We start from the raw sequence: 25202 nt of genomic DNA, 5'->3' as shown, positions 1-25202 counted from the left end.
AAAAACACCTTAGTTATCTTTTTGGAGAAGATGACTTACAAGCCCTCTCAGTGTTTCAGCATGTTATATTATATTAGTAGGTCCTTCTGAATATTGTCTCAGGTTATTCAGTGCCTTTAACATAAATTGGTGTCGCACTCATTGGTTAGATTTGTCCATTTTATTGAACAGATTTGTTTTCCATACACCTACCTGAATCATTGTTCTGTCATATATTTACATGTGTTCTCAAATGTAAATACCACATTTTTATGAATCAAGAAAAGTTTATAAAAGAGCTTATGTAATTTTAAGGTATATCCTTTTGCAAACACCACCACTTAATTCCATTTTTGCATCCATCTAGAAGACCACATGCTGACGAGCAGGGTGCATCTGTACTGCAGCACTGTAGACTGTGCTCACCTGAGTGGGGCCGTCCACACCGCAGGTCAGTCTCCACCCCTGCACTGCACTGCACTGCAGGCCTTTTCCTTCTGCATTTGTCTTCCTGATTTCTCTAGGCATAGTCAGCACCGAGTCATTCTTTGGAGTAACAAGTGTAGATTTGGAATTGAAGTTCCTTAAGCCACATGAGTTTTAACCTATTTTTTAAGGGCATCAACCTGTGCTTTAAATCAGTGTCATAAAAAGAAGGAGTAGTTGGTTTCAAGAGTAGTGACGGAGCTGGAAATTTAAGCTGAAAATTCAGAGGCTACCACGGTGACACTTTGGTGGCTGGTGAGGTTCTGGAACATGTCGCAGTCCGTTTCCACAGCTAAAATTAAACTAGCACAATGCCCAAGCAACAGAATAATGTACACAGCAGCAGCAACAAAAATCCTTGCTTTGTTTGAAAGAAAAACTGTTCTTTACCCTTTGTTATTGGATTTTCTTTATACTTAATTTTTATATTCTCTACTGGAACATTAGTTGTGGTATCCTGAATGAATGGAGAACTCTAGTAAAAGTTTGTCCGCAGCTAACTAGACCATTCTGCTCTCAAGTCCTGTGCTGTGTATTTTAAACCTTTGTTCGGTCCATCTTTGGATCTTTAAGGATAAAAGTCACTGTAACATTAGGATCACCTAAAATTCCCACTGTTAGCTACAACCATCTTACTTCACTAGAAATAGACAAATGATCTAAATACTATATTAGGCCATTTCCCTTACGGTAGTTAAGGAGCAAAATAATGATTTTTTTTCTTTTTGTTTTTTTTGAGACAGGGTCTCGCTATACAGTTCAAGCTGGCCTTGAGCTCACTTTGTAGCCCACACTGGTCTCAAACTCATAACAGGCGTAAGCCACCACACCCGGCTTCAAAAAAATTACATTATTTTGAAAAGTTGTTGAATACCTTATCAAAAGCTTTTGTCATTCAAGCATTGTAGCTTCTATTCTAAGACAACTATTCTCAGTGGCTGAGGTGACAGAAATGAGCACATTTATCTATTGATTTCTAAGGATCTAGCTTTGTTGTTGGTAACTCAACCTAGAGACCCATTTGTCTGATAAACAAGGTTCCCTTCCCCAGCGTGTGTTTAGTTTTAGCCTATAGTTTCTTTCTTTTTTTTTTTTTTCCTTGTCTTTTTCCTTTTTATCAGTACCGGGGATCGAACTCATGACTGCCTGCTTGCAAGGCAGACGTTTATGCTGCTGAGCTAAATCCCCAGCCCCTAGCTTATAGTTTCAAGAGTTGGTTTCAAGAGTAGTGATGGAGCTGGAAATTTAAGCCGAAAATTCAGGGGCTACCACGGTGACACTTTTGTGGCTGGTGAGGTTCTGGAACATGTCGCAGTCCATTTCCACAGTGAGCCGGTGAAGCCCCAGCTGTGTTGGTGTGAACTGGAACCAGCTGCACAAGGTTTTTCCAGGCCGGACTGGACTTAATCTGCAATAAAGGGAAGAGCAGGTACTAATTCTGCTTCAGGTTCATTGCTGTCCTAGTCCCAGTGACCTTTGCTCACAGAGGTGAACCATGAGGAATAAACATCTAAGTACACTGCCATTAAGACAGAGGTGGTAGGGGCTGGGGATTTAGGTCAGTGGCATAAGCGCCCGCCTTGCAAGCAGGCAGTTGTGAGTTTGATCCCCGGTACCGATAAAAAGGAAAAAGACAAAAAAAGACAGAGGTGGTTACAAGCAGGCGCCTCCCCATGCTGAGCAACTGTGTACATGGTTCAGAGGGGAAGCCTCGTGAGGATTGCATCTGCTATTTTATGATGTGTGAGCCTGTCTGCTTCAGTTCTTAGTAATAGTACTGGAATATGTTTGGGAAGTGTCATAGTATGGAACCCTCACTCATTATTCAGCCCAGTGGGTATAGTAGGTGCACTGAGCTTGACAGTGTCAGAAAAGGAGATCTGGAGCCCTGTTGATCTCCTGAACTGCTCTCGACCTTTGGGTAACAGCAGGAGTGGTGTGGATTTCCTTTAGGGAGCCCTAATCCTTTCATTCAGCTTCTACTTACCTGTATCTCTTCTCTCTGTGAATGAGCCCCCTTCCAAAGATGGACATCTCACAGTCCTTCATGGCAGAATCTAAGGAGTTATGGATGCTGACTTCAAACCTGAGAGGTCGATACTGCTGGGTTACTTCTGGCATCTGTGGAAAGGGACAACACATGGAGCGAAGCCAAGGGCACAGAGCCATAGTCACACCTTCCCTTGACCTTCACCCCCTTCCCTCCTCAGTTGCATGACTCCCTCCACCTCCTGACCCCTGTCTTCACTCCTGACTTGTTCCCTTTTCTGTTGACTCCTCCTGTATTTCCTCTCACTCTCGACCAGCACTATCTTTGATGGCGCACTTCTGTGCTTAGGAACGCTTGAGGGCTTCCCATGCCTTTGCAGTTCAGCTCAGGTTGCCTTTGGATCCTCCATCCGGCCCCACCCTACTTCTCCCCTGTGCTTCATTTGACTGAACACCCCATCCACAGGAGGGACACCCTTCAGCTCCTTTCCTTTGCCTCTCTGTCTCAGTCTGCTTCTGTCTTTGGTGGCCCTTTCCTACTTTTATACTAAAAGCGTATCTAATTTCCAAGGCCAAGCATGTTACCTCCTTCATGGAACTGTCCCCGAACCAGCAGCTAGAGTTAGTCTTTATTTCACTTTTATCAGGGAGACCTCATACCTCTGTCATATCTTCACGTAGAAAATAAAGCACCACGTCTCTGATACTAAACTATACCCTTGAGGCCAAGGAGCCAGTCTAGTTCTTGTTGGCCACAGTAGTCTCACAAAGAGAGCTACACTAAGAGACATGAGCTTCTAGACCTTCCTACTTTTATGATGTTGGGCATGTTGCTCTCTAGGACTTGGGTTTCCTCATCTATCTCATGGAAGTGGCTCCTCATAGGGATTTTGTTTGTTTTCTCTTTAAATTTATTTGGGGTGAAATCCAGGGCTTCCTGAATGCCAGGCATGTGCTGTAACCCTGAGCCACACCTCCAGTCCCCCTATAGGTCTTGGCGAATGTATAAAATGCTAATAGACACAAGCTATGATCTTATCCCTCAAAATATGGAAGGAGCAACTGAGAAGGCTCCAGTTTTAGGAAACTTAACTAAGAATTTCAAAGATTCCAATCATAATAGTATGTGTAAGAACACATCTCTCTCAAACCTAGCAGAGTCTCTGCCCTGAAGCTTGAGGAACTCTAGTTCCTTCTGCAGTAGGGACCTGCAGCATCTCACTGCAGCATCAGTGAGAGTAATTGAGGGAAGATCTGGTGCCTACCGTGATGGCAAGGTGTGGTCTCCTGATGGCGATGTCCTCCTGAGCAAAGCAGCTCAGGCTGGAGGCAGAGTGCGTGGCCACCACAGTGAGTCTGAGGCAGCTGTTCTCAGGTAGATTTTGTTCAAAAGAGGAGGAGGACAGAATGATGTTTTTCTGATGAACTGAAACACACGATTGGTAGAGTTGGTACAGAGAGTTAAGTGTGAGCCCCAGAAAAGCAGCCATAGCTCCACATTTATGCAGAAGGCTCAGGGCCTCACTGAATCCTGAAAGATGCCTCATTCCCTTCAGCAACTATAAACTGCAATCACTCGGGCCCGCTGGATTCCCATCTCCACTGGCACTCTCAGTAGACCACTTTCCTGCGAGCGTCAGAGGCCATTCTTTGGGCCTCAGTGTCCTTCTCTATGAACAGTGGCATGGTTTGTGTTTAGGGAGACATGGCAAAGAAAGCACTTCTCACAGTCACTGCTGAATATGCTCATGTGGTTCCTTCCCAGTCACGGCTGCTGCTCCTTTTTGCAGAGAAAAATGAAGCCACCAAATATAAATCCTATCAGGCTCAGGCACCCATTCCCAACTTTCAGACACAGACATTCACCTATCTTGCCACTCATGCCCCATGAGGATGAAGTGTCCCCTACTTTCTAAACCCATTCCCTGTCTCAATGCATAGCGACTAGCTGTGCAACCTTGAGATTTAAACCCTGCATATCTTGGTCTCTTCATCTGGAAAGTGGGAGTAGTAATGGTCCTGCCTTGTGAGGCTGCTGTGGATGTGCTTGGCACCATTTTTGGCAAATAGTAAGTGCTCAGTAAATGTAAGCTGCAATCGTTCCAATTATCTCTTTACTAACCCCGGAACTGCACCATTATAATCTGTCTTCTCTGAAGCTCAGTCTTTCCCTCTCTGCTGTTTTCCTCAGCATGTGAGATTCAGCTCTCTCAAGGAAAAATAATCACCGCCACCACCCTCTTACACAATGTCCCTAGCTGGTCACAACCCAGCCTGTCCTTTCCCATCACGCCTCCAGGAAGGACCCCAAGTTTGTCCTGCCTCCTCAGCTCCCATCAGCTTAATCCCAAAGGCTGGCCTTCCCTGTCTCAGCCAGGCAGCTCTTCTAATAGATGCGTTTCAGCCCAGACCTCTCCTGGCCTCTGCTCACCTTGCTGAGTGCCCCTCCCCTCCTATGAGTCTTAGTCCCCCTATGTTCTCCCTTCGAAACCTAGCATGGTGCAAGTCATCTGGTAGCAGCCTGCTTCAGCTTAGAGAGATTCTGTCCTGCCCTGTACTCTGTTCACTCCCCAGATGCTTCCTCAATGCAGTTGTGGGTCTGTTTGGTGATCCGACTGCAGCTGGAATTGTAGGGGTTTTTTCCCTATGTCAGTCCCAGCAATATGTGTTGAATGACTAAATAAAAGACAACGAGCACCGAGACCTAAGAGCCATTTGAGGAGACTGGTGGGCAGTGCCCAGGGTGCAGGGGTGTCTGGTGGGGGTCAAAGAGAGTTACCCTTGTTGGCGCTGACCCTCAGGGACAGTTTCTCCCTCCAGAGGTCAGTAGCAAGGACTCCATTGTAGTATACTGCCTGGACCCCAATGACCAGCTGCACCGCCTTTTCCTGGTCACCAGGGTTTTTCAGGGTCACTGAGAGCTTGGCGTCCCCTCCCAGGGGAAGGAAGCTGGGCGCTTCCAAGAACAGGTACAGTGGGTCATCCAGTTCGCAACTCGGGGGGTGGATGCTGCTGTGTTTCTTGTGCCTTATCCTTTCTTTCTGGACTCTGTCCAGCACCGCTTTCTCTTCAAGAGATCCTGGAGAATGGAAGAGACAAAGGAGGCCTCTAAACCAGTAGGTATGGACCCTTTTATTAAGAGCCCAGGATGAAAACGATGAAGGGAAGAGAGAGAAAGGGGAAAAAAAAAAGAATCAAATAAAATCCTATATGATGAATGTCATCATTATGTTTAAAGTGTTCCAATAAAAATAACTTTAAAATATTTTTTGAAAATTAAAGTAGAAAGCCTTAAAAATTTAAAAAAGGCTTTGCCCACTTTTCAGATGCCAAAGACAAAAAGTTTTGCAAACCTCTAAGGCCATATTTGGCCCCCAAAAGCCTATGTTAGGAACCGCCTCCCACAGAAAGAATACCTCTACCAAGCCGCTGAAGGACTGAGCTTTACAAGTACCATGAATGTGCCCCTTGAGCAAGAAGAGAAAGGCTTTGCAACAAGTTAGCACCATCTTTGGGGACAGTTTTGCAGGAAAGTGAATCTCCCTGTGAAGGAATTTGGCAGTGGGGGCCATAGAATATCCTGCAGTGTGAATGTGTGTGGGACAGAAAAATGACGTTTGTGTCCAAAGCTCAGTTTGGGAACTAAAAACTGGAAAGGGAGACGAGGCAAGGGGTTCAGTTGCTGTCATGTAGACGTTGGAGATGAGGCTCCAGGTTAGCTCTGGGCAGTGGGAAAAGGCTCCGGGGACAGAGGTGAGGGTAGATCGTGATGGGGAAGGGGAAGACTCCAGAATGTAGAAGTCTTCTGGTTTGGACAAATAGGCGAAGAGCGGTGCTATTAACTAAGTAAAAGAAGAGCTGAGGCGGCAGGAGAAGAGGAGGAAGGGCAACGATTCCTCTGGGGGCTGGGCTTGGTATTGAGTGTACTGTTGTACAGCAGTGGTTCTCAGCTGGGGGCAGTTTTGCTCTCCTCCCTCCTCCCAGGAAGGACATTTGGAAACGTCTGGTTGGGGCAGGGTGGCTGGTGCCTTATGGATGCCACTATGCTAAATGTCCTAGGATGCTCAGCCCTCTACAACAAAGAAACATCTGGTCCAAAGCATCAGTAGTGTGGCCCGGGGTTGAGAAGCCATGTTTATGTGATGAGAAGCCTGGGGCTCTTTCTGGCCTGCATCTGTCTGGCCCATCTCTTCTCATTTGCTGTTCCAGGTGCAGAGGAGGCTGGGCCCTTTTGGGCCAATACCTGCAGGGTACTTGTAGTTCTGAGTGATGTCCTCACAGCGGTCACTGCCCACAACCTTGGTGCTGATGTTGTTCCCAACATATTTGGTGTTGAAGTTGGTCAACTCCAGTTTCCCATCCTCACAGCACTTCCAGACCACACATGAAGCATTTACTGAAGCAAAAAGGTCTAACACTGCAGGCGTCACCTCCAGGGCCCCCTCCTTGACTGCTTTCACAGGGACCAAGTCACAGGCTTTCAGGACTGAGAAAGAAAGGTTGATGAGCAAAGGGGCCACCTTCAGATCTCTGCCCGTCCTGGGATGCATCACATCTGTCCCTACTCAGTACTCTGTTTTCCCTTTCCTGGGATCGAGGTCAGAGCTGGGCCCTGAGAGGGTTTCTGAGAGGTAAGCCCAAGCAGAGGTGGAACTCCTCACTTTGTGGCAAAAATAGTTTTTGATTGTAGCCTGTGGCAAAAGCCATCTCAGAAACTGGACAGGAAGGGCCTTAGGGTAACACACATAGCACACAGGCGTTCCCAAGCCAGCTCTTCTACTGAGAAGACAGCAATCGGTCACCTTTCTTGAGCACTTGCCACATGCAGGCTCTGTGACATTCTATGGCTGCTGAAGCATCCTCCTCTGAACCCGTCCTGAGGCTTTTTCATCCACACTCAGAACCTCTCAGGCCCACTCTGCAAACTCCTTCCTAGCACATCCCCGGGCTATCTTTGAAGCTTCTGCCCTCCACCAGGAGGCATCTCCCTTGATGGGCACCTTCACTCCCTCAAGCCTGCTGGCTGCCATCTTTTCCTCTGCTTCTCCTGTGTGAGTGTTACAGACCCCCCTGCTGCTCCTGTCCCTCTCTCCCTGCAGCTGTTTTGCTCTGTAGCAGTGGGCAGTTCTGGCCCCACACATAGGTCTTACCTCCACCTCCACTCGGAACTTTTGGGTACAGAATCTGCCATCCATCAAAACCCTTGCACAAGTCAAGCCTGGTCATCCAGCACTCTGTGGAAGTATGGAAGATCCTGAAGGCAACAAAGGCAAAAGTTCAAGTGGAAAACAAGGAGTGTGGAAGTTCTTGAGAACTATAAGCTAGCAGAGTTTTGTCATGGGGATAAAAGGGCACTGTGTAAAAGTGGCTGTTACCCTCCAGGAAGAGGTGTACGTACCACCACCGGCCAAGAGTCCCAAAGGCCTAGTCTTAGGGTGAGAGACACTGGGCTGTGGGGCCCCTGGGTTTGTTTATCCCACACAGGTTGGAGCCCTTCCTGTCTGGAACCATCTCCTTTGGGATTCTTACCAGATGCGACCTCTCTGGCCTTCTCCATTCTGCAGCCCCTCCTCATTGTAGTACTCGTTCACTAGCAGGCTTCCACCAGTGTCCTGGGCTGAGGCGAAGGTGGTGACCACACGGGCTGGGATTCCCAGGCTTCTCAGCACTACGTGGAAGAGGTGCAGAGCATCAGAGGGAGGAGGCACTGGGGCAAGGATCTGGCTTCTTAGATGGGATGTCAGAGTCAGTTCTGGGCAAGACGGAGTGAGGCAGGCAGTGCCTGCTTTGGGGGCTGTCCTTCCTGCACGGTTCCCAGGGGCACCTGAGAGGCAGGGTGGCCACTCTGGAGCAGCCCAAGTGACTGCCTGGTCGCCATCCACTCTACCTGTGCAGGTGACAGCAGCCAGCACCCAGGCCTGGCCCTCGTATACAGGTCGCCCTTGACCAGTGAGCCACTGCCGCAGGATGGGCGCGCTGCCCCGGCGCTTGTTCAGCAGAACCTGTTCCTGGGCGGAAGGGGTCTTTGGGGTGGGCAGGACCTTCTTCTCCTTGATAGCATGCAGCTGTGGGGGAAATGTACTCATGGCAGGGTGATGTCACGTAGGCTTCGGGACGAGGGAAGGGTGATATGAGGAATACCAGCCAGCTTTTGTCGAAGGCTGGCTTTTTTCTAGATTCCTGATGCCTCATTGCTTTACTTGCCCCCATGGAGGGCATCACTTGTCCTTCTCCATCAGACCCTTCTCTGAAACTGTCTCTCACATCTTCAGAAGAGGGGATCATTTGTGATTTGAGAGTTTCCAGAGCCAGGGAAGTGGGCCGGTGGTAGAGGACTCTTGTCCCACTCTCCCTCCCCTGAGCTCCCGCCTGTCACTCACCAAGGCACCCAGCACCCGGGCCACATGTGCAGGCTGGCTCCACTCCTCCACCTGCTTGTCTACGCCCAGCAAATCCAGGCTGAGGTCCATGACATCACTTTCAAACTGTAAGAACCGGACAGGCCAAGACAGAGGGTTCCAGGTCAGGCACTCATCCCAAGGACAGTCCCATAATTCAGTCCTTCCCCTGCCTTGCTGTCCCTTGTGGGAGTTCTGGCTGCTCCTTCCCTCCTGCTGTGCCCCTGTTCCTATGCTGGGCATCGAGTCCCGTTCCTGTTCTGTGATCGGACTCTCCTAATGGCATGAATTCCCAGCACTGCCCCTCCTCCTCATTCTTTCCTTCCTCCCTCTCTCTTTTCTCTTTCTTGTACTGTGGACCAAACCCAGGGCCTATTTTATTGTGAGCTACATTCCCAGCCCTTTTTTATTCTAATTTTTAAAACATTTTTGAGACTGAGTCTCACTAAGTCATTAAATTGTCCAGGCTGAGCTCACACTTACAAAACTGCCTGAGCCTCCCAGAGTGCAGGAATGGGTGGCACCACACCCAAGTTCTTTTCATTTCAATTTCCTTTCATTTCCATGTAATGAGCTTCTAAACTATACGGCAGATACAAAGTAGCTCTTGCTCGGGAGGAGCCCCTAGACTGGAGATGGACTGTAGCCCCTCAGATTACAGGGTACTAGTGGAGATAGCAATGCAGAAGAGAGGTCAGTGGAGAGAATTTCTCTGACGTTTGCTGGGACAGAGAAAGCTTTCAGCATGTCTTAAGTGATGTTTCTGGGGGGATCAAGGAGGGAAGCTATTCCAGGCAGAGGGAACGCTCAGCCTGAATGCTCAGGAAGTAGAGTATGGGGTAGTTTATGGGATGAGGAAAGCAGTGGCCTGGCTGGAAAGGCCCTGGGTACACACTATAGGATTTGGTCTTTGTCCTGCAGAAAGATTTAACAGACACTGGAGTTGCCACAGCTTTTAGGATGACTCTGGTCTATGCAGCAGAGAAAAGGTGGCAACCACGGGGTCAAAATGGGCTAAAGAAATAGCCTCCTGTCCAGGGGCTTTTAGACCTGCCAGTTCTGTCAGGCCTGAACATTGGAAGTTATAAGATAGCCACTGTTCCTCTTTGTCCTTAGAGGTTGTTAGTACCTGGCCAAAGTCCCAGGGCTCTTCCTGGATGCAGTCAGCTGTGCCCAGGAAGATGAGGCCATTCTGGTCCAACACGTACTCCTGGCACTGAGCCTCATTCTGCAGAAACACAGCATCCTCTGGCGAGAAGCAAGGGAGGACATGGCCTGAGGTGTGGCCAGGCCCACCCTCTAGTCCAGTTTCGATGTGAGTTTAGACCTCCCCAGCAGCTCTAGGCCTAACGCAGACTGAGGAGAAAATCCCTCTTTTACTGCCCTCTGGGGGAACTGTCCCAGAGTCCTTGGGTCAGTCTGATGCAGCTTTCAAGGTCAGCCAGGCAGATAGAGGAAGCCAACCAAAAAACTCCATACGGTTCCCAGAGGTTTGCAGCCAGAGCCAAGAGAAATGAGCAGCAGCCCAGTGGCTGTTACATCTTTCCTTCAAGTTTAATTTTTGAACAATAAAAAAGTATTTCAGAAGCAAAATAAATGAAGGGTAGGTTAATACAAGTGAGCAGATGTCAGAGGAGTACTGGCAAGACAGGAGAAGAGGAAGCAGTGGTGTGGAGAAATAAAGTCCAGGCACAGGGCCTCTGCCCTGAAGCCAAGGATCCACCTGGCCTAGGATGCCCGTGGTCTTTTCTTAATACCCGTCCTGCTTCTTCATCCAATTATTACCCAAGAGGAGGCAGGGCAATATTTCTTTCTTTCTTTTTATTTTATTTTATTTTATTTTATTTTATTTTATTTTATTTTTTGTCTTTTTGAGACAGTTTCACTCGCAGTTCAGGCTGGCCTTGAACTCACTTTGTAGCCCAGGTTGGCTTTGAACTTGCAGTGATCCTCTTTCCTCAGCCTCTGAATGCTGAGATTACAGACATGTAATCCCATTACATGCTAGGCAATTACCATAGCTGGGCAACTTTTGTTTTTGGTACTGGGGATCGAACTCATGACCTCACACTTGCCAGGCAGGCACCTAATGCTGCCGAGCCAAATCCCTGGCCCCAAACTGTGCAATTTTTAAGGAGGCTGAGAGCAATATGAGGACTGGCTTGCTTGCTGTCTTATCTCTCCGACCTGGTGGCAGGTGGTTTGCAGGTGGGGAGACAGGTTTCTGGGACTATTAATAGTATTTCTAGACCATTCAGAAGAGCTGCTGGGTTCCAGCTCTTCAGGGGCCTCCCGATATCCAGTGGGAAAGAGAGTACTCAGTAAAACAGAAAGAATAGAATATTAAAAGCAGGAACCCCTGGGGCTTAAAATCAGAGAAGTGTAAGCACACGGAACTCTTGATTCCTGCCTCTCCATCCTGAGTCCTCTCTATGAAGCCCACTAGGCACCGTAAGCTTGGAAACCACTTCCCACGGTGTTTGGCCCCAGGCTCTATGCGGGTCTAGGAAGGGCATAGCGAGCATCCTCCTCTTCTCTGCTAGGGTGAAGCCTTCCTTTCCCCTTTATAAAGTTCCCAGTCTGTGAATAGGGCTTACTTATTACATGACAAAAACATTTCCTTTTGAATTTAACAGAGCCCCATTCCAAGTATGCTGAGATGAGCGTAGGATGCCCAGGACTCTGCACCTCTTCCAGTCACCTCACAGAGAAGCAGAACCAAGGGCTCATCCTGCTCAGATTACCATTCGTTCGCCCACCCACTCATACATGGAAGGCTTTTCTGGGGGCCTCAAAAACTGAACAAGAAGGCAGGACTCCAGGCACTGGGGTTGAGATGTGCACTATCCAAAACTCTGCAGCATCTTTGACTGCCAGCACCCAGCTGGCCTAGACAGTGATCTAGGAGTATACTGAAGCCTCAGCATTGGTGGGAAGTGGCTGGAGTGTCTTCTTGTCTGTGCAAAAACATGGAGCCTCTCCACAAGGAAGGACCCTGGATGCCGTTTGACCACATGGGACAAGTGATGCCTGAGAGATATTAGTTCCCACCTACTCTGTAGCCTGCCTACCTTTCTGGAGCAAGAAAGAAGACCCTGAGCTGAGGATAAGCAGGCCACCTGGAGAGGAAATGATGTCATGTCTGGCCTAGAGAGACCCTCTCAGCTGCCCTCCACAACAACCAGAAACTAGTAAAGAGGCATGCTGCCCTCAGCAAACACAACAGATGGCCATAAAGAAAATTTAGGACAGGACACACAATCTCCCTGGCACTGAGAACACCAGTATTATCTACACATCTGTGCTGACCATCCTGGGAACTTGGACCCCAAACATTTGTTATAGACAGCTAAATCAGATAAAAACATTATAGACAGTCAGACAGGGCTGGGCCAATGCAAAGACCAGATGCCTTGCAACTGTAAGAATGACAGAAGTGGCTGTCCCTAGTGGGCCAGACCTCAAGATAAAAGAAAAAACAAATGCACCCATATACTTCCTAAGGATAAACATCAGGGATTGCTCTTTAAATAGATACCAGTCACCTCATGAAAGCCAGAGGAAGTTGCGTATTCCTGCCTGCTTGCTGTGTGACTCATTTCCCCATTTGGTCCCCATTTAATCAATTTTGCCTGAGCAATTGTACTCGTAATCTTACTGGTTGACCACAGTTCTGTCCCACCTCAAGCCTGCCCTGTGATTTCCCACTTTTCTCTGCCTTGGACCTGCCTTATCTCACGGTTTTACTCTATAAAATCCCTGGAAAAGGCAGGATCTTTGGCAACCTACTTAGGACCCCTTCTGTCTCTCTCTTGGAGAGAAGCTTTCTTTCTCTCAATAAATGTATTCTGCTCTTAATCTCCTTTGGTCCTAAAATTTATTCTTCAATTTTAGAGAAAATGAACTCATACCAGATATAGAGCATCTTGGGAGTTTCTTTTTTCCATATCAATTCCACCCAGATTATTTGGGATTCTAATCTCATCCCCAAACCCTACAAAAACTTAACTTCTCCTCTAGTCAGTTGCTACAGTCTTTCATAATCTCAGTCTTTCTGTACCCAGCCAAAATAAATCCAGAATTTTGCTCACATAAACCCTCTATGTCTGGATGGTTTTCATGTGCCATTGATACATACTGGTGCTGGAAACCCAAGATAGGGCAATCCCTCTTTAAAGGATCTTACACCCTATCTCAAGGCTTTTTCCCACTGAGGTTACATGGTGATATTGGCCCCAGACATTGCCTAGTGCTCCAGGCAGCTCCTGCTACTCCAAATCACTTCAGACTGGGTAAGACATTCTCCCCACCCCTCTCCTACCTTCCCACCCTTCCATCCATTGGGACAGAGAGAGGCTTTCCCTTCTTTCTGTGCCTTTTAAACCCAGCACTGGTCATGGACACCCCCTGGGAATGTTGACTTCCCTTGATGGTTGATCAATTGCCAATGATGACTGCCTTGGTCACTTACCCACACTCCATCTCAGCCTTGATCACAATTGGAGAGGGATTATCCACTGCAGGACCTGGAGCTACACTCCTTTTGTCATGCCAGATGTGACAGGTACCTCTCTCTGCTCATCATGGGAAAACTTCCTTCTTCTGTGACCCTGTCCTCTCCTCTTTCCTGTCTCTTTTTTCTCCCTTTCCCCTATCCGCTCTTCAACCCTGCCTATCTTAACCTAAAACCTCTTTGTGTCTACCCCATCTGAAGCCTAAACATCTAATGTTTTTCTGCAAACTCGCACAGCCACAGTACAAACTGGACGATGGCTTGTGCTGGCCAAATATTGGCACTTTCAACTTCTCTATTCTGCAGGACTTAGTTACTGCTGGACATTAAACAAGTGGTAAGACTTGGCCTATACCCAGGCTTTCTTTACGCTGCACGGTATTCCCACTTTGTGCACCTCATTTAATTCCTCACAAAGCCTTTCCCCTCCACCAGATCAAGACTCCTGTCTGACAGCAGATCCAGCTAACCTTGCTCTCCCCTGGTAGCTGCCCTCACCTCCTACAGCAGTTGCAGGCACTGCCTCTTCCGGAGCCTCCTGCTGCTACAGCTGCTCCCCTCCCCTCCCACAGGGCCTCCTGCTGATCTGGTACCCAGCCTTTCTACCTACCCAGCACTTCTTTCCCCTTGAGCCTATTCCTCCTCTGTATGCCACACTCAGCCCCACTTTTCTTCACACCTGATCTGGATGGCAGTTTGGCCACAAAACCTTGCTCCCCAACCCCCAATTCCTACTCCATGAGGTGGCAGGAGCCAGGGGAATAGCCCAAATTCCTGTCTCTGACAGACCTCGCCTAAATTAGCATCTGAGCACCTCCTCAGATCCCATCCAATATATACAAGAATTCCAGTAGTTGACCCAACCATATAATCCCATCTGAGCAGATTTAAAGATTATCCAGGAGAACTAGCAGTGTCTCCTGAGATCCACGCCATGTTGGAATTTAGAACTCTGGGAAGCCAAGCCAGAACCTCCCCTCCCTGGTAAGCGGAGGCAGGGTGGCAGACTGCAGCCCTTCCAGGGGGAGAACCAGCAGTGTCTCCTGAGATCTGCGCCATGTTGGAACTTAGGACTCTGGGAAGCCAAGCCAGCACCTCCCCTCCCTGGTAAGCGGCAGCAGTGTGGCCCACTGCAACCCTTCCAGGGGGAGAACTAGCAGTGTCTCCTGAGATCCACACCATGTTGGAACTGAGGACTCTGGGAAGCCCAGCAAGCATCTCCCCTCCCTGGTAAGGGGAGGCAGGGTGGCAGACTGCAGCCCTTCCAAGGGGAGAACCAGCAGAGTCTCCTGAGATCCACGCCATGTTGGAACTGAGGACACTTTGAAAACAAATGACCATTCTGCCTCCCTGCTTAGCAATAGTGAATCTACTGCTACATGGCCTAGAGTCAAATATCTCACTTCCCCTCCCCCGCATGCCCATTGGCAAATGGGAACCAGAAATCTGAGCATCTCCTGGGAGGTTGACCATAGCAAATAAGGGGGACTTCCTTCTACCATTTCTTTGAAGGCAAATATTTTTATTATTGTTTTGCTCTTTTCTGATTAATGGTACTGCTCTATTCAATATTCTGTTTTGATAAGTTCTATAGTGTTCTATATTTCATCTCATTTTGATATACGGGATTGAAAGAACAATTATTATAAAGGTAACAAAATATACTGTGATCCCTATTACTGTTATCCCGGTACTTAGGACTCTGGGAAGAGTTGTGAAGTTCTGTACCAATTTCACTGTACGATCTTAGTTGGCTTTATTCTGACTTGTTCTGTTGTATACTTTCAAAATAAAAAAAAAAAAAAAAAGATTATCCTTAGCTCTCCCGTCTTACCAGAGGAATGGAACGGGTGATCTCCCTGGCCCTTCCTTATGGGATGAACACAAATACCTTCAGCCTGACCTTCCTGAGGGCACTGTGGTTGTTCCCTGGGAGGACTCAAATTGGAACTATCAGGCAGGAGCCAGGATGTGGCCAACCGAGATCTCATGGTCTCTTGCCCAGTAGAGGGACTTCACAGAGCAGTGCACAAACCAGTTAATATTGATAAGCTCAAAGAAACCACTCAGAACAGGGATGAAAATCTGGCTCAGGTTATGGCTTACCCAACTGCCATGTTCCTTGGTTGCACCCCTCCAGTCCCTAATTATTTCTCACAGTCTTTGCAGGATTGTGTCCAGGCCAACAGATACTGGCTCTATCCACTCATAAATATAGCCCCTATTCCTCCAATTTCTCTCCCAGTTAGGCTGCCCAGGGCACTCCATTTGTCATGCACAAAATAGCCACGATAAACATCACTCAGTTTCTTGCCACTCTCTGTACATAGCAACAAAAAGATGAGAATGTCATGTCTGACCTGAGAGAGACCCTCTCAGCAAACATGCTGCCCTCCACAAAAAATAGGAAACCACTAAAGGGCCATGTCGCCCTTAGCACACAGAACAGATGGCCATAAAGAAAATTGGGAACAATGATAGATCCCTCCCACATCTGAGAGACAGCACAATCAGAATGGCGATGTTTCAAAACTGTGCCATGATAATGCATAACTCCTTCTCAGAAGCCCCTGTGGCTTCTTCCTTCCACAAGTCTTTGCCAAAGCTCATGTGTGTAAAGACTTACCCAATCATCTGCACTCTGACAAAATAAGTCAGCTCACATTAGTACCCAGAGCCCTTCCCTATCAGAGCCTATATCGGGCAGAACCTGCCCTTTGTCTGCAAAGAGCTGCCACATCTTCTTTGTGGTGACTCCCTCTGTGCCCTCATTAAACTCTTTTCCTATCTAGTTGTCTCCCCCCCCCTTTTAATATTCTGTGTTGCTCTAGATTGAGTCCAAAGTTTCAACTCAATCAAACAGGACATATCATTTCTCCAGCGCTGAAATTATTATCCATCTGCACTGACCATCCTGGGAAATTTGACCACAAATATTCCACCCAGATTCCTTGGAATTATAACTCTATCCCCAAGCCCTATAAAAACAACTTCTCCTCTAGCTAGTTGCTGAAATTATTCACAATCTCTTCCTGTCTGTATCCAAACAACATCAACCTAGCCTTTTGCTCACATAAAGTCTGTGTGTCCAAGTGGTTTCTTGTGCTTCATTGATAACAGGTAGAGATTGGAGAACTCCATCCTGGACAAGAGAAGGAGGAGGAGTGGAAGAAGAAGAGGAGAAGGAGGAGGACAAGGACGAGGAGGAGGGTGAGGAGGAGAGTGCTATTGGCTTCAGGCACCACAGAGAAAGAGTTAAGAACCAGGGTCCAGGCCTGGGGCTGAAGGAAACTGAGCGAACTCTTACTTCCCCCAGTCTCCTCTGCTTTCCCAGCTCCGCCTTGGAAGCAGCCCCATTCAGGCAGGCAGTAAAACTCTTGCAAGGTGAAGGGCTGTGCACTTGCGATCTGGCATCTCAGATGGGAAAGCCAGATGGAGGTGTCTTCCATTCTCCCAGCAGTAGTCTCAGGGAGACCACAGAATTAAGACAGGTGTGGCAGATTAAAAAGGAAAGACAAGAATACAATCCTCAGAATATCAAGGAATCTTCAGAATATAATGCCTCAATCGGGTGTGGTGGCATACACCTATAATCCTAGCACTCGGGAGGCTGAGGTAGGAGCTCGAGACCAGCCTGAAAGAGATGATTTCAAAACAAACAAAAAAAAAAAAAAAAAAAAAAAAAGAAAGAAAAAATATAAGGCCTCACTGAGACCTACTTTGGTTAAACTGACCATGTCTACATGAAACAGCCCCAGCTGCTGTCTGAACTAAACTTTGCCAGAGGTGGCCCCAAATTAGGCTATAAAAGGTCACTGGACCCCAGGGAGCCCACTCTTAGGCTGGTTGAGCTTAAGACTTGAGTTAGACATGTCAGCGTGGTGAAGACCCTGTGATCTGTTTTAAGAACAAAACACACAGCAGAGAAATAAAGATGGTAGAACCATGCACATTGACTATGAAGCTGATGGAGCTAAAGCTTGGAGACCCTTACTAAGATAAACCTTTCCTCAAGCAATTGAAAACCTTGTATTTTTAAAAAGATACTTTAAACTATATATGCTTCTGGCCTCAGGAAACCCAGATGCACTCTAGGGACAGATGGGAAAGACCAGAGAAAGACAAAGAAACCTATCTGTCAGGCCACCTCATTCCTACAGCCCATTCTAGTTCTTGCAATCAAGGGTAGCCTTGCAGGTCATCACAGCGAGGCTCAACTTCTGTGGCCAAAATAGGCTAAGCTAGGGTCAGTTTAGTGGTGAGACAAGTCCACTATTTCATTGGGAAGCCCTTGGGTGCTTCTACCAGGGGTGACACTAGGACAGGACCCTAGGTCTGAGGAGGCACTCATGGGAGCTGAATGCTGATGCTGACCTTGGAGGGGCTGCTTTCAGGGCACCCCAACTCCAGCACAACTGAGGCTGAGCTAGGTCCAAACTTACCTCTGTTCCAGGGGTTAAAGAGCAGTGTGAACTGGCCCAAGTGATACTGCTCTTGGCCTGAGACCTGCAGCAGGAGTGAGTAGTGGCCAATGACAGCGTCCACAGGTGTGGTCACAGCGACGGTCCAGAAGCTGGCATCTCTCTTCTCTACTGCTGCCCTCCACCACTTTGGATCCCCCAGACTGGTAATTGGGAATATGGCTTGGGTCCTGTTGGTCTTGGAGGGCTGCTGTCCTACAGTCGTGTGGTATCAAGTCATCATTAGGACTCCAAGGACACAACTCAGGGTAATAAAGGCAGAGTATTATCAAGATGGAGGAGGTAAAAGTTGGTTTTAGGGGACAGTAAAGGGTTAGGCAAGAGAACAAGTTCTCAGTGCTTGTGGACCTGCATTCATGAAAGGTTCATAGTCTGTAACATGGCAAAAAACCAACCCTCCACATCTACGGAAGATAAGGTCCAGCACCCTGCAGGTACCAAAATCCCAGTACATTTAAGTTGCTTGCTCTGTAGGCCAATGTGAGGACCACAGGAGGCACTGCATGCAAAGTGCTGGGTTCAATATCTGACCCACTATGAGGATTTGGTGAATAGTGACAATTAGGTATTACATTTAACCTCAATTAGAGTGCAGTCAGGCTTTTCGGGAAAGTTGATTATTATTACGACTACCATTATTACCATAGTACTGAAGATTGCACCCAAGGCCTTTGCACTGAGCCCTTTAAAATTTTTTTTATTTTATTTTGAGTCAGTCTCTTGAAGCAACTAAGTTGTCCAGGCTGTGCTCAAACTTGTGATCCTCCTGCCTCAGACTTTCACAGTGCTGTGATAGATTAGACTTGGAAAACTGATATTATATTTGCCACCAAAAGAAAGCTCTTGGTGATAATGCTGCTGAGCAGGTTGTCAGTCATGATAAATAGTATTTGTTATGCACATGGTCTCGTCATGTCCTCCCAGCTGGGCAGACTTCTTAAGGCCAGCCACAGAGTAGGCCATTGTCCCTTGGTTCCCTGAAAGATGCTGGGGACAGAGCCCCTCCCTGTCTAGTCCTGTTGCTGTGCCTGAGTCTGGGCCTATCCCACTTACCAGTCTGTGCAATGAGGGCTAGCTTCCTGAGGGCAGGCAGGAACGCTGAGATGGGGGACTGGAAGTGCAGGGTGATGGTGAAGGACTTGCCCCTTCGCACTATGAGGCGCTGGGAGCTGATGGCCCGGGTGTGATGCTCCTCATTGTTTTTTGCTGCCTGCAAGTCACAGCTCTTGATACCCAAGCCTTTTGTGGAAAAGACGGAAATCATGGATCAATGTGAAACATAAATAAAAGCAGAAATTCCAGAATCAGGACAGGTTTCAAGTTCTTGGCTTCATTTACTTATTTAGTTGGTGACCTCAGGTAACTTAATCACTCTGAGCCTCAGTTTCTTCTCCATAAAATAACCATCCCCCTGCAGAGTCCTGGAGATTAGCTGATATCATGCATATAATACACTCAGCACAATGTCCCATTCAATGCAACTGTTGTTGTTTTAATAGAGAACAATATTTATTCTCATTGTTGACCTCATTCTTGTCTGAATTCCAAGCAATGAGTACAATCCAGATTTTATTCCCCTCCATTGACTTTTTTTCTTAAAACGAAATCTGATAACTTTGAGAACTAGCTTCGGATTCTGACCCCAGTTTTCTTGTTTTACAGGTGAGAGGTGTGAGGCCCAGGGTGTAGACAGCTCCCTGAGCTCCTGTGGCCTACAGACTCACCAAACTTGAGGCCCCACACAGCCTAGACCAACTGAACAAGGACAAGGCCCCCAAGGTTTTGAAGTCTGTCAGTCAATTCTTATTTTACAGAGGAAGGAAATACAAGGAACAGAGAAATTTTTAAAGAAAATACATGCAAAGGAAGTCCAAAACGAGGTACAGTTTTGAAAACAAAGTTTAGTTACCTACATAGTGAAGTATTCGTGCCCTTTCGTTCCTTTTCAGCACAAGGCTGTGAGGAATTCCTGGTCTGGAAGGCAGCCCACGCCTTTGCCTGGACTCTGCTGCTGGATGGGGAAGCTTTAGCTTTTGCTTAGTCACATGAGGAACTAATGTGAATCTGGTAGCAAAGCGCTTTGCCCCACAGTCCCTTGCAAATGCAGAATGCTTCTACTTAAATTTCCTTGGGTTGCATTTCTGGCACTTTCCTTTTTTCTTCCTTCTTTCTTTTTTCTTTTCTCAAGTTCTGAGAATTGAACCCAGGGCCTTGAGAGTGGTAGGCAAGTGCTTAACATTGAACTTCATTCCCGGCCCTCAAAGTTGCCAAACTGTCTGGCTTAGAGCTCAAGAGTAGAGGGCAAGAATGAAGACTGGGCCTGGACTGCGGGAGAAGAGAACAAGAAGCCAACAAGAAGCCTGGCCCTGCCTGAGAGTTGGCACCATGCATGGGCCACTGTGGGGAGAACCAGATGCCAGCCCCTTCTGGCACACAGGCTGGGAGATAAGAGCCAACCCTGCCCCCTACTTTCCAAACCCCTCCTCCCCGACATAAGTGACCAGCTGATCTGGAGAAACACAGGCCATGATGATAGCTATTGAGGTAAAATATAATTTAATGCTTTTAGTGTTTAGTGTTTCACTAACTTTGCAGGTCTAAAGCCAGTAGTCTGATCATTTAATCAGAGGATAACTATATGCAATGTAGTATCTATGTGGGATCTCCTCTGAAGGTAGTAGCCATTGTTAATTCCCTATTATCTTGTTTTGAAGTCCTGTATCATTTTCATTGTTTTGTTGGGCTGAGTTTTATTCTGTTTTGTCCTGTTTAATTTTATTATATCCAATGGCATGGGCAGCTATTTCAAAGATAGCAAGATATATTATGGAGCCATTTTGAATTTCCTGTAATCTTGTTTTGATGTCCTTTATTGCATTCATTGTTTTTATTGGTTCTATTCTGTTTCTGTTTCATTTGATTTTTACTATATCTGAAGGTATGTGCAGTTATTTTGAAGACAACAAAAGGCACTACGGTAACCATTATTGATTTCCTATTATCTTGTTCTGAAGTCTTGTATCACTTACACTGTTTGGTTTTGATTGGTTTAATTCTGTTTCATTTTGCTTAATTTTATTCTCTTTATTTATTAATTTATTGTTATTTGTTTATTTTTGTACTTTTTGAGACTGGGTCTCTCTGCAACTCAGGCTGGCCTTGAGCTCACTTTGTAGCCCAGGCAGGCTTCAGTGTCCCAAGTACTGGGATTACAGTCATGCGCCACCACACCCAGTTGGTTTTATTCTCTATAAAATAAAATAAAATAAAATAAAATAATGAAGATTGTAAGGAAGGAGCCCAGCTTTTTTTATTTTTCCTTTCATTTGTGATGGAGCTTAGATGATGCCAAAAATATGCAAGTGGGGGACAGAATTGACAGTCTAAAAATAAAAGAGCTGTGAAAGAACCTCCCTGCTTGTCTAGTCCTACTTCCTCTGTGCGTCTCTTGTGCCCTCTCTGTCCCTCTCAGCCACCAGGGGTTGTTCAGGCCATGGCAGTAGATAACACTGACCCAGTGAGACTTGGATTTGTAAATGAAGGTCAGTTGTGCTCACAACCAGAAATGATTCCTTTCTCTCTCATTAGCTAGTGCTGGGCCATGCTGAGCCTGCCTCTTTCACATGATAGAGCTGCATGACACCACGGGGCAGTGAGCAGCCAGAGGATATGAGCCGTGGTAATCTGAGCACCATGTTACAGCCAGAGGCACAAGCTGGGGTCGGCTTGGAGTCTGGTTCTGTCTGGACGTTTCACTACCCTTCTCACTTGGGAGATGCCTGCATGCTCGTCCTCCAAGATCCAAAGGCACCAGCCTCTAACACTTTCATTGTCTTCTCCAGCACAGTCCTATCCTGGGCGCACAGTATTCTACTGCATTCCTCCCAGCATTCACCACATTCACAGTCATAACCTGAGTTGCTCTCTGCTCCCTTCGAACTTCCTCAGTGTTTTTGTTTGCTTTTTCATATATGCATCCTCTGTCCAGCAGAACACCGAACACATAATTACCCAGCAAGCTCCTTCATCAGTGAAAGGACAAGAACACTGAGTCAGCCCTGGGAGAGTCTTTGTTGCCCACCAGGCCTCACCTGGGCATGGTATATACCTGTAATCCCAGCATTCAGGAGGCTGAGACAGGAGGGTCACTGTGAGTTCAAGGCCAACCTGAGCTGCGTAGTGAGACCCTATCTCAAAAAACAAAAACAGAAACAAAACAAAACGATCCTAGCAGAGATTCTGAGGTCTTCACATCTTCTGGATCTAACCAGTTTCTTACTTTATGGCTGCCTCTGTCCCTTTTAGTTGGGCTCAGTGTCTCCTACTGCCCTTTTTTTCCTGTTGAACTTTATGCTCTGACACCCTCTTGCAGGGTGTTGCTCATAAGTCTTACAGCTGTGGCTAGCCACACTATTGGGATCCTGGGACAAAAATATAAATCTGTGTTACTCACCACCACCACGACTGTGACCACTAGTCTACCTCCAAGGCCTGCCCCATTCCCACACTGCCGTCCTGTGCCCTGTGAGAGCGGGCTGTGCTCACCTTGTCCCATAGCTGCAGGCTGCTCTTATCCTCTTGAGCACAGGAAACGCCCGTCTTGAACTGTTGCTTCTGGGCTCCTTCAAATCTGCTCCCAGACGGAAAGTTATGGAATACTTCTTGGCTTAAGAATCTATAAAGAGCAAAATGTCTCTTTGCTGTGGATGCTCTGACAGCTTTCTTCTCTCCTACTCCCTTCCTGCTGGTATCTCGGGGACCAGCCACTGGGAGTAACCCTCTTAAAAATGCTATCTGTTACTGCCAGGAGGCCTAAGCAAGGGCATGACCTTCGGGCCTGGGTGAGAGGTGGGAGGGAGAAAGACTGTGAAGAAACCTCTCGGCCTGTCTCTTCAGTGGCCTCAAAAGACTAGCAGAACTGTTATCTGGCAGCACAGGAAAACCCTGGGAGAAACAGTGTGTCACACTCAGGTGTCTGTATCTGACTCAGGCCCTGAGCATATTAGAGCCCTCATGTTGCTAGATGTTCGTGGGCTGTGTTGACAATATACAGAGAGAACACATAGCTCTGGAATTCATCTGTGTGAAAGAGATAAGGGGGTAGAGTTTGTTGGCAGAAGATAAGTGTCATAAAAGCTGAAGCCACGGTGCCAGCTCTCTAAGACTACCCGGTCTGGGGCAATTTACTGAGAAGGTTTGGCACTGCTTTGGGACTGAGCCCTGGGTCTCAGTTTCTCTGGGCTCAGTCACTGAGAAAACAAGACTAGGAGAGGGAATCTGATGTCTGGGCCTCCTTGGTCTTCGAGAGCCCAGCTTTTGCTTGGCTTCTGAGACTGTTGGGACCCAGGCACACGAGGGGACAGCTGTCCTTACTGTGTGTGTGTGAGGCATCTATGGAAGGCTATGAGGCAAACTTCAAAATCACCAGTTGTCTATAGGCAAGGACATTGGGAGATAGGGTAGATATTTTGGTGTTTTTTTTTTTTAACGGTTTAATTTCTTTTCAAGGGCCAGGGATGCAACTCAAGACCTTATACATGGTATTTTTGTTGAGAAGACATTTCCCTCTAACTATCCCTACATTATGATATACAATGTTTATGGTGAGGTTATTAGGTTTCTGTACTTGATATATCTTTAGCCTACTCATTTCTCCTTTCCCTTGGGCTTTTTCACTTGGGCCACTTCCTTATTAGAAGAGATCCATCTCCCAGTCCCCTTCTATGCATCCTTCAATATTTTCATTGTACTTTGCCTCACTCAAATGAGGATACCACATGCTATTCAAGCTTGTATGTCTAGTATATTTCACTCAACATTTTTTCCAGGTGCATCTATTTTCCTACAAATGTCTCAGACCTGTTGTTCTTTATAGCAGAGTAGTATTCCATGTCACATTTTCTTTTCTTTTTTTTTTTTCTTTTTAGATGTAAGTAGTGGTTATTTTTTTTTTATGCTACATTTTCTTCATCCATTCATCTGTTGGTGGGTATATGGACTGATTCCAGGATTTAGCTATTACAAAGTGTGCTGCTATAAACATATGTATATGGGGCTGGGGATTTAGCTCAGCGGCATAAGTGCCTGCCTTGCAAGTGCACGGTCGTGAGTTCGATCCCCAGTACCGATAAAATAAAACAAAAAAACATATGCATGTATCACTGTAGTATGATGTTTTGAATTCTTTGGGGAAGACATCTACAAGGAAGATTGCTGGGTTGTATGGAATTTCTAATTTCAGTTCTTTGAAAAATCTCCATACTAATTTCTTTTTCTTTTTTTTCTTTTAAACAGAATAAAACCCAACAAAACAGAGTAAAGCCAATCAAAACAAAGATGTGAAAGTGGTGCAGAACTTCAAAGCAGGATAACAGGACATCAACAATGGCTATATAGTATATCTTGCTATCTCCACAACAGTTATCCATTCCATCAGACGTAGTAAAATCAAATACAACAAATCAGAATGAAACCAATCAAAACAGAACACTGGATAAAGCAAAACAATAAATTGGAACAAAACAAAACAAAACAGTGAGAACAATATTGGATTTCAAAAGCAAGACAGAAGGAAATTCCCCAAATTTGCTGTATTGCATACTGTAATCCTCCTAATAGATGCTCAGACTACTGGCCTTAGGCCTACAAAGTCAATCAAGCAATACAAGCATTTCGTTGTTTTGTACCCTCTGAACCAACTGGTTGCTTACAGGGTGGGTGGGGGAGTTCTTGATTCTCAGCCCTCATGCCATTTGATTTCCTAATGATTACCATTCTTTCTAGAGTAAGATGGAACTTTAGTGTTATTTTCATTTGTATTTCTGTAATGGCAAGAGATGTTGGGCATTTTCTCAAATGTTTCGCATTTGCATTTCTTCCTCTGTGAAGTATCTGTTCATTTCTCTTGTCCATTTCTGGGCTGGATCTTTAATTTTAGGTAGTTTAATTTTTTGGAGTTTTCATATATTCTAGATATTAGTCCTCTGTCTGAGAAGCAACTGGCATTTGCCATTTTTTCCAATTCTATAGGTTGCCTCTTCACTCTACTGATTGATTCTTTTCCTGTACAGGATCTTTTTGCTCTGATATAATTACATTTGTTGATTCTTGCTGTTATTTTTTGTGCAGTTGAGGTTCTGTCTAGAAAATACTTTCTTACACATGTATCAAGTATTTTCCTTTTTTATACCTTCCAGTAGGTTTAATATTTCTGGTTTGTTAAAAAATATTTTTTATGAAAAGGATTTCACTATGCAGTTCAGGCTGGCCTTGAACTCACAGGAAGGCCTGTCTCGGCCTCCAAGTGCTGGGATGATGGGCATATGCCAGCACACCCAGTGTGTTTCTGTTTCAATG

The 25202-nt window shown here is 46.5% G+C and overlaps 1 protein-coding gene and 1 long non-coding RNA gene across 2 annotated transcripts; one reads left to right on the top strand and one right to left on the bottom strand.

Annotated features, from left to right (window-relative positions):
- Nucleotides 1–145: 145 nt before the first annotated feature.
- On the bottom strand, nucleotides 146–22885 carry Epb42 (erythrocyte membrane protein band 4.2). Its single transcript, XM_063249561.1, has 13 exons — nucleotides 22392–22885; nucleotides 18900–19085; nucleotides 17808–18041; nucleotides 9982–10100; nucleotides 8835–8939; nucleotides 8342–8519; nucleotides 7984–8122; nucleotides 7605–7708; nucleotides 6698–6940; nucleotides 5234–5533; nucleotides 3720–3880; nucleotides 2453–2586; nucleotides 146–1873 (listed from the first exon to the last, which is right to left on the bottom strand). The coding sequence occupies exons 1-13, from the start codon at nucleotides 22399–22401 to the stop codon at nucleotides 1711–1713; spliced, it is 2076 nt and encodes a 691-aa protein (XP_063105631.1). The 5' UTR covers nucleotides 22402–22885; the 3' UTR covers nucleotides 146–1710.
- Nucleotides 20076–24513, top strand: LOC134476206 (uncharacterized). Its single transcript, XR_010047774.1, has 2 exons — nucleotides 20076–20390; nucleotides 24141–24513. It is a non-coding gene; the product is annotated as an uncharacterized LOC134476206 (long non-coding RNA).
- The last annotated feature ends 689 nt before the right edge of the window (nucleotides 24514–25202 follow it).

The sequence above is a fragment of the Cavia porcellus genome, unplaced genomic scaffold, assembly GCF_034190915.1.
Source record: "Cavia porcellus strain 051 isolate PalLab524CR breed Dunkin Hartley unplaced genomic scaffold, mCavPor4.1 scaffold_6, whole genome shotgun sequence".
NCBI lineage: Eukaryota > Metazoa > Chordata > Mammalia > Rodentia > Caviidae > Cavia > Cavia porcellus.
The sequence above is the reverse complement of the archived record's forward strand: the minus strand, read 5'-3'. Positions and strand labels throughout refer to the sequence as shown.

Coding starts and splice junctions, on each gene's coding strand:
- Epb42 (XM_063249561.1), bottom strand. Junction 8,123..8,341: donor GGCTGCTGTCACCTGCACAG/GTAGAGTGGATG, acceptor TCTTCCACGTAG/TGCTGAGAAGCCTGGGAATC. Junction 5,534..6,697: donor GAACTACAAGTACCCTGCAG/GTATTGGCCCAA, acceptor TCCATTCTCCAG/GATCTCTTGAAGAGAAAGCG.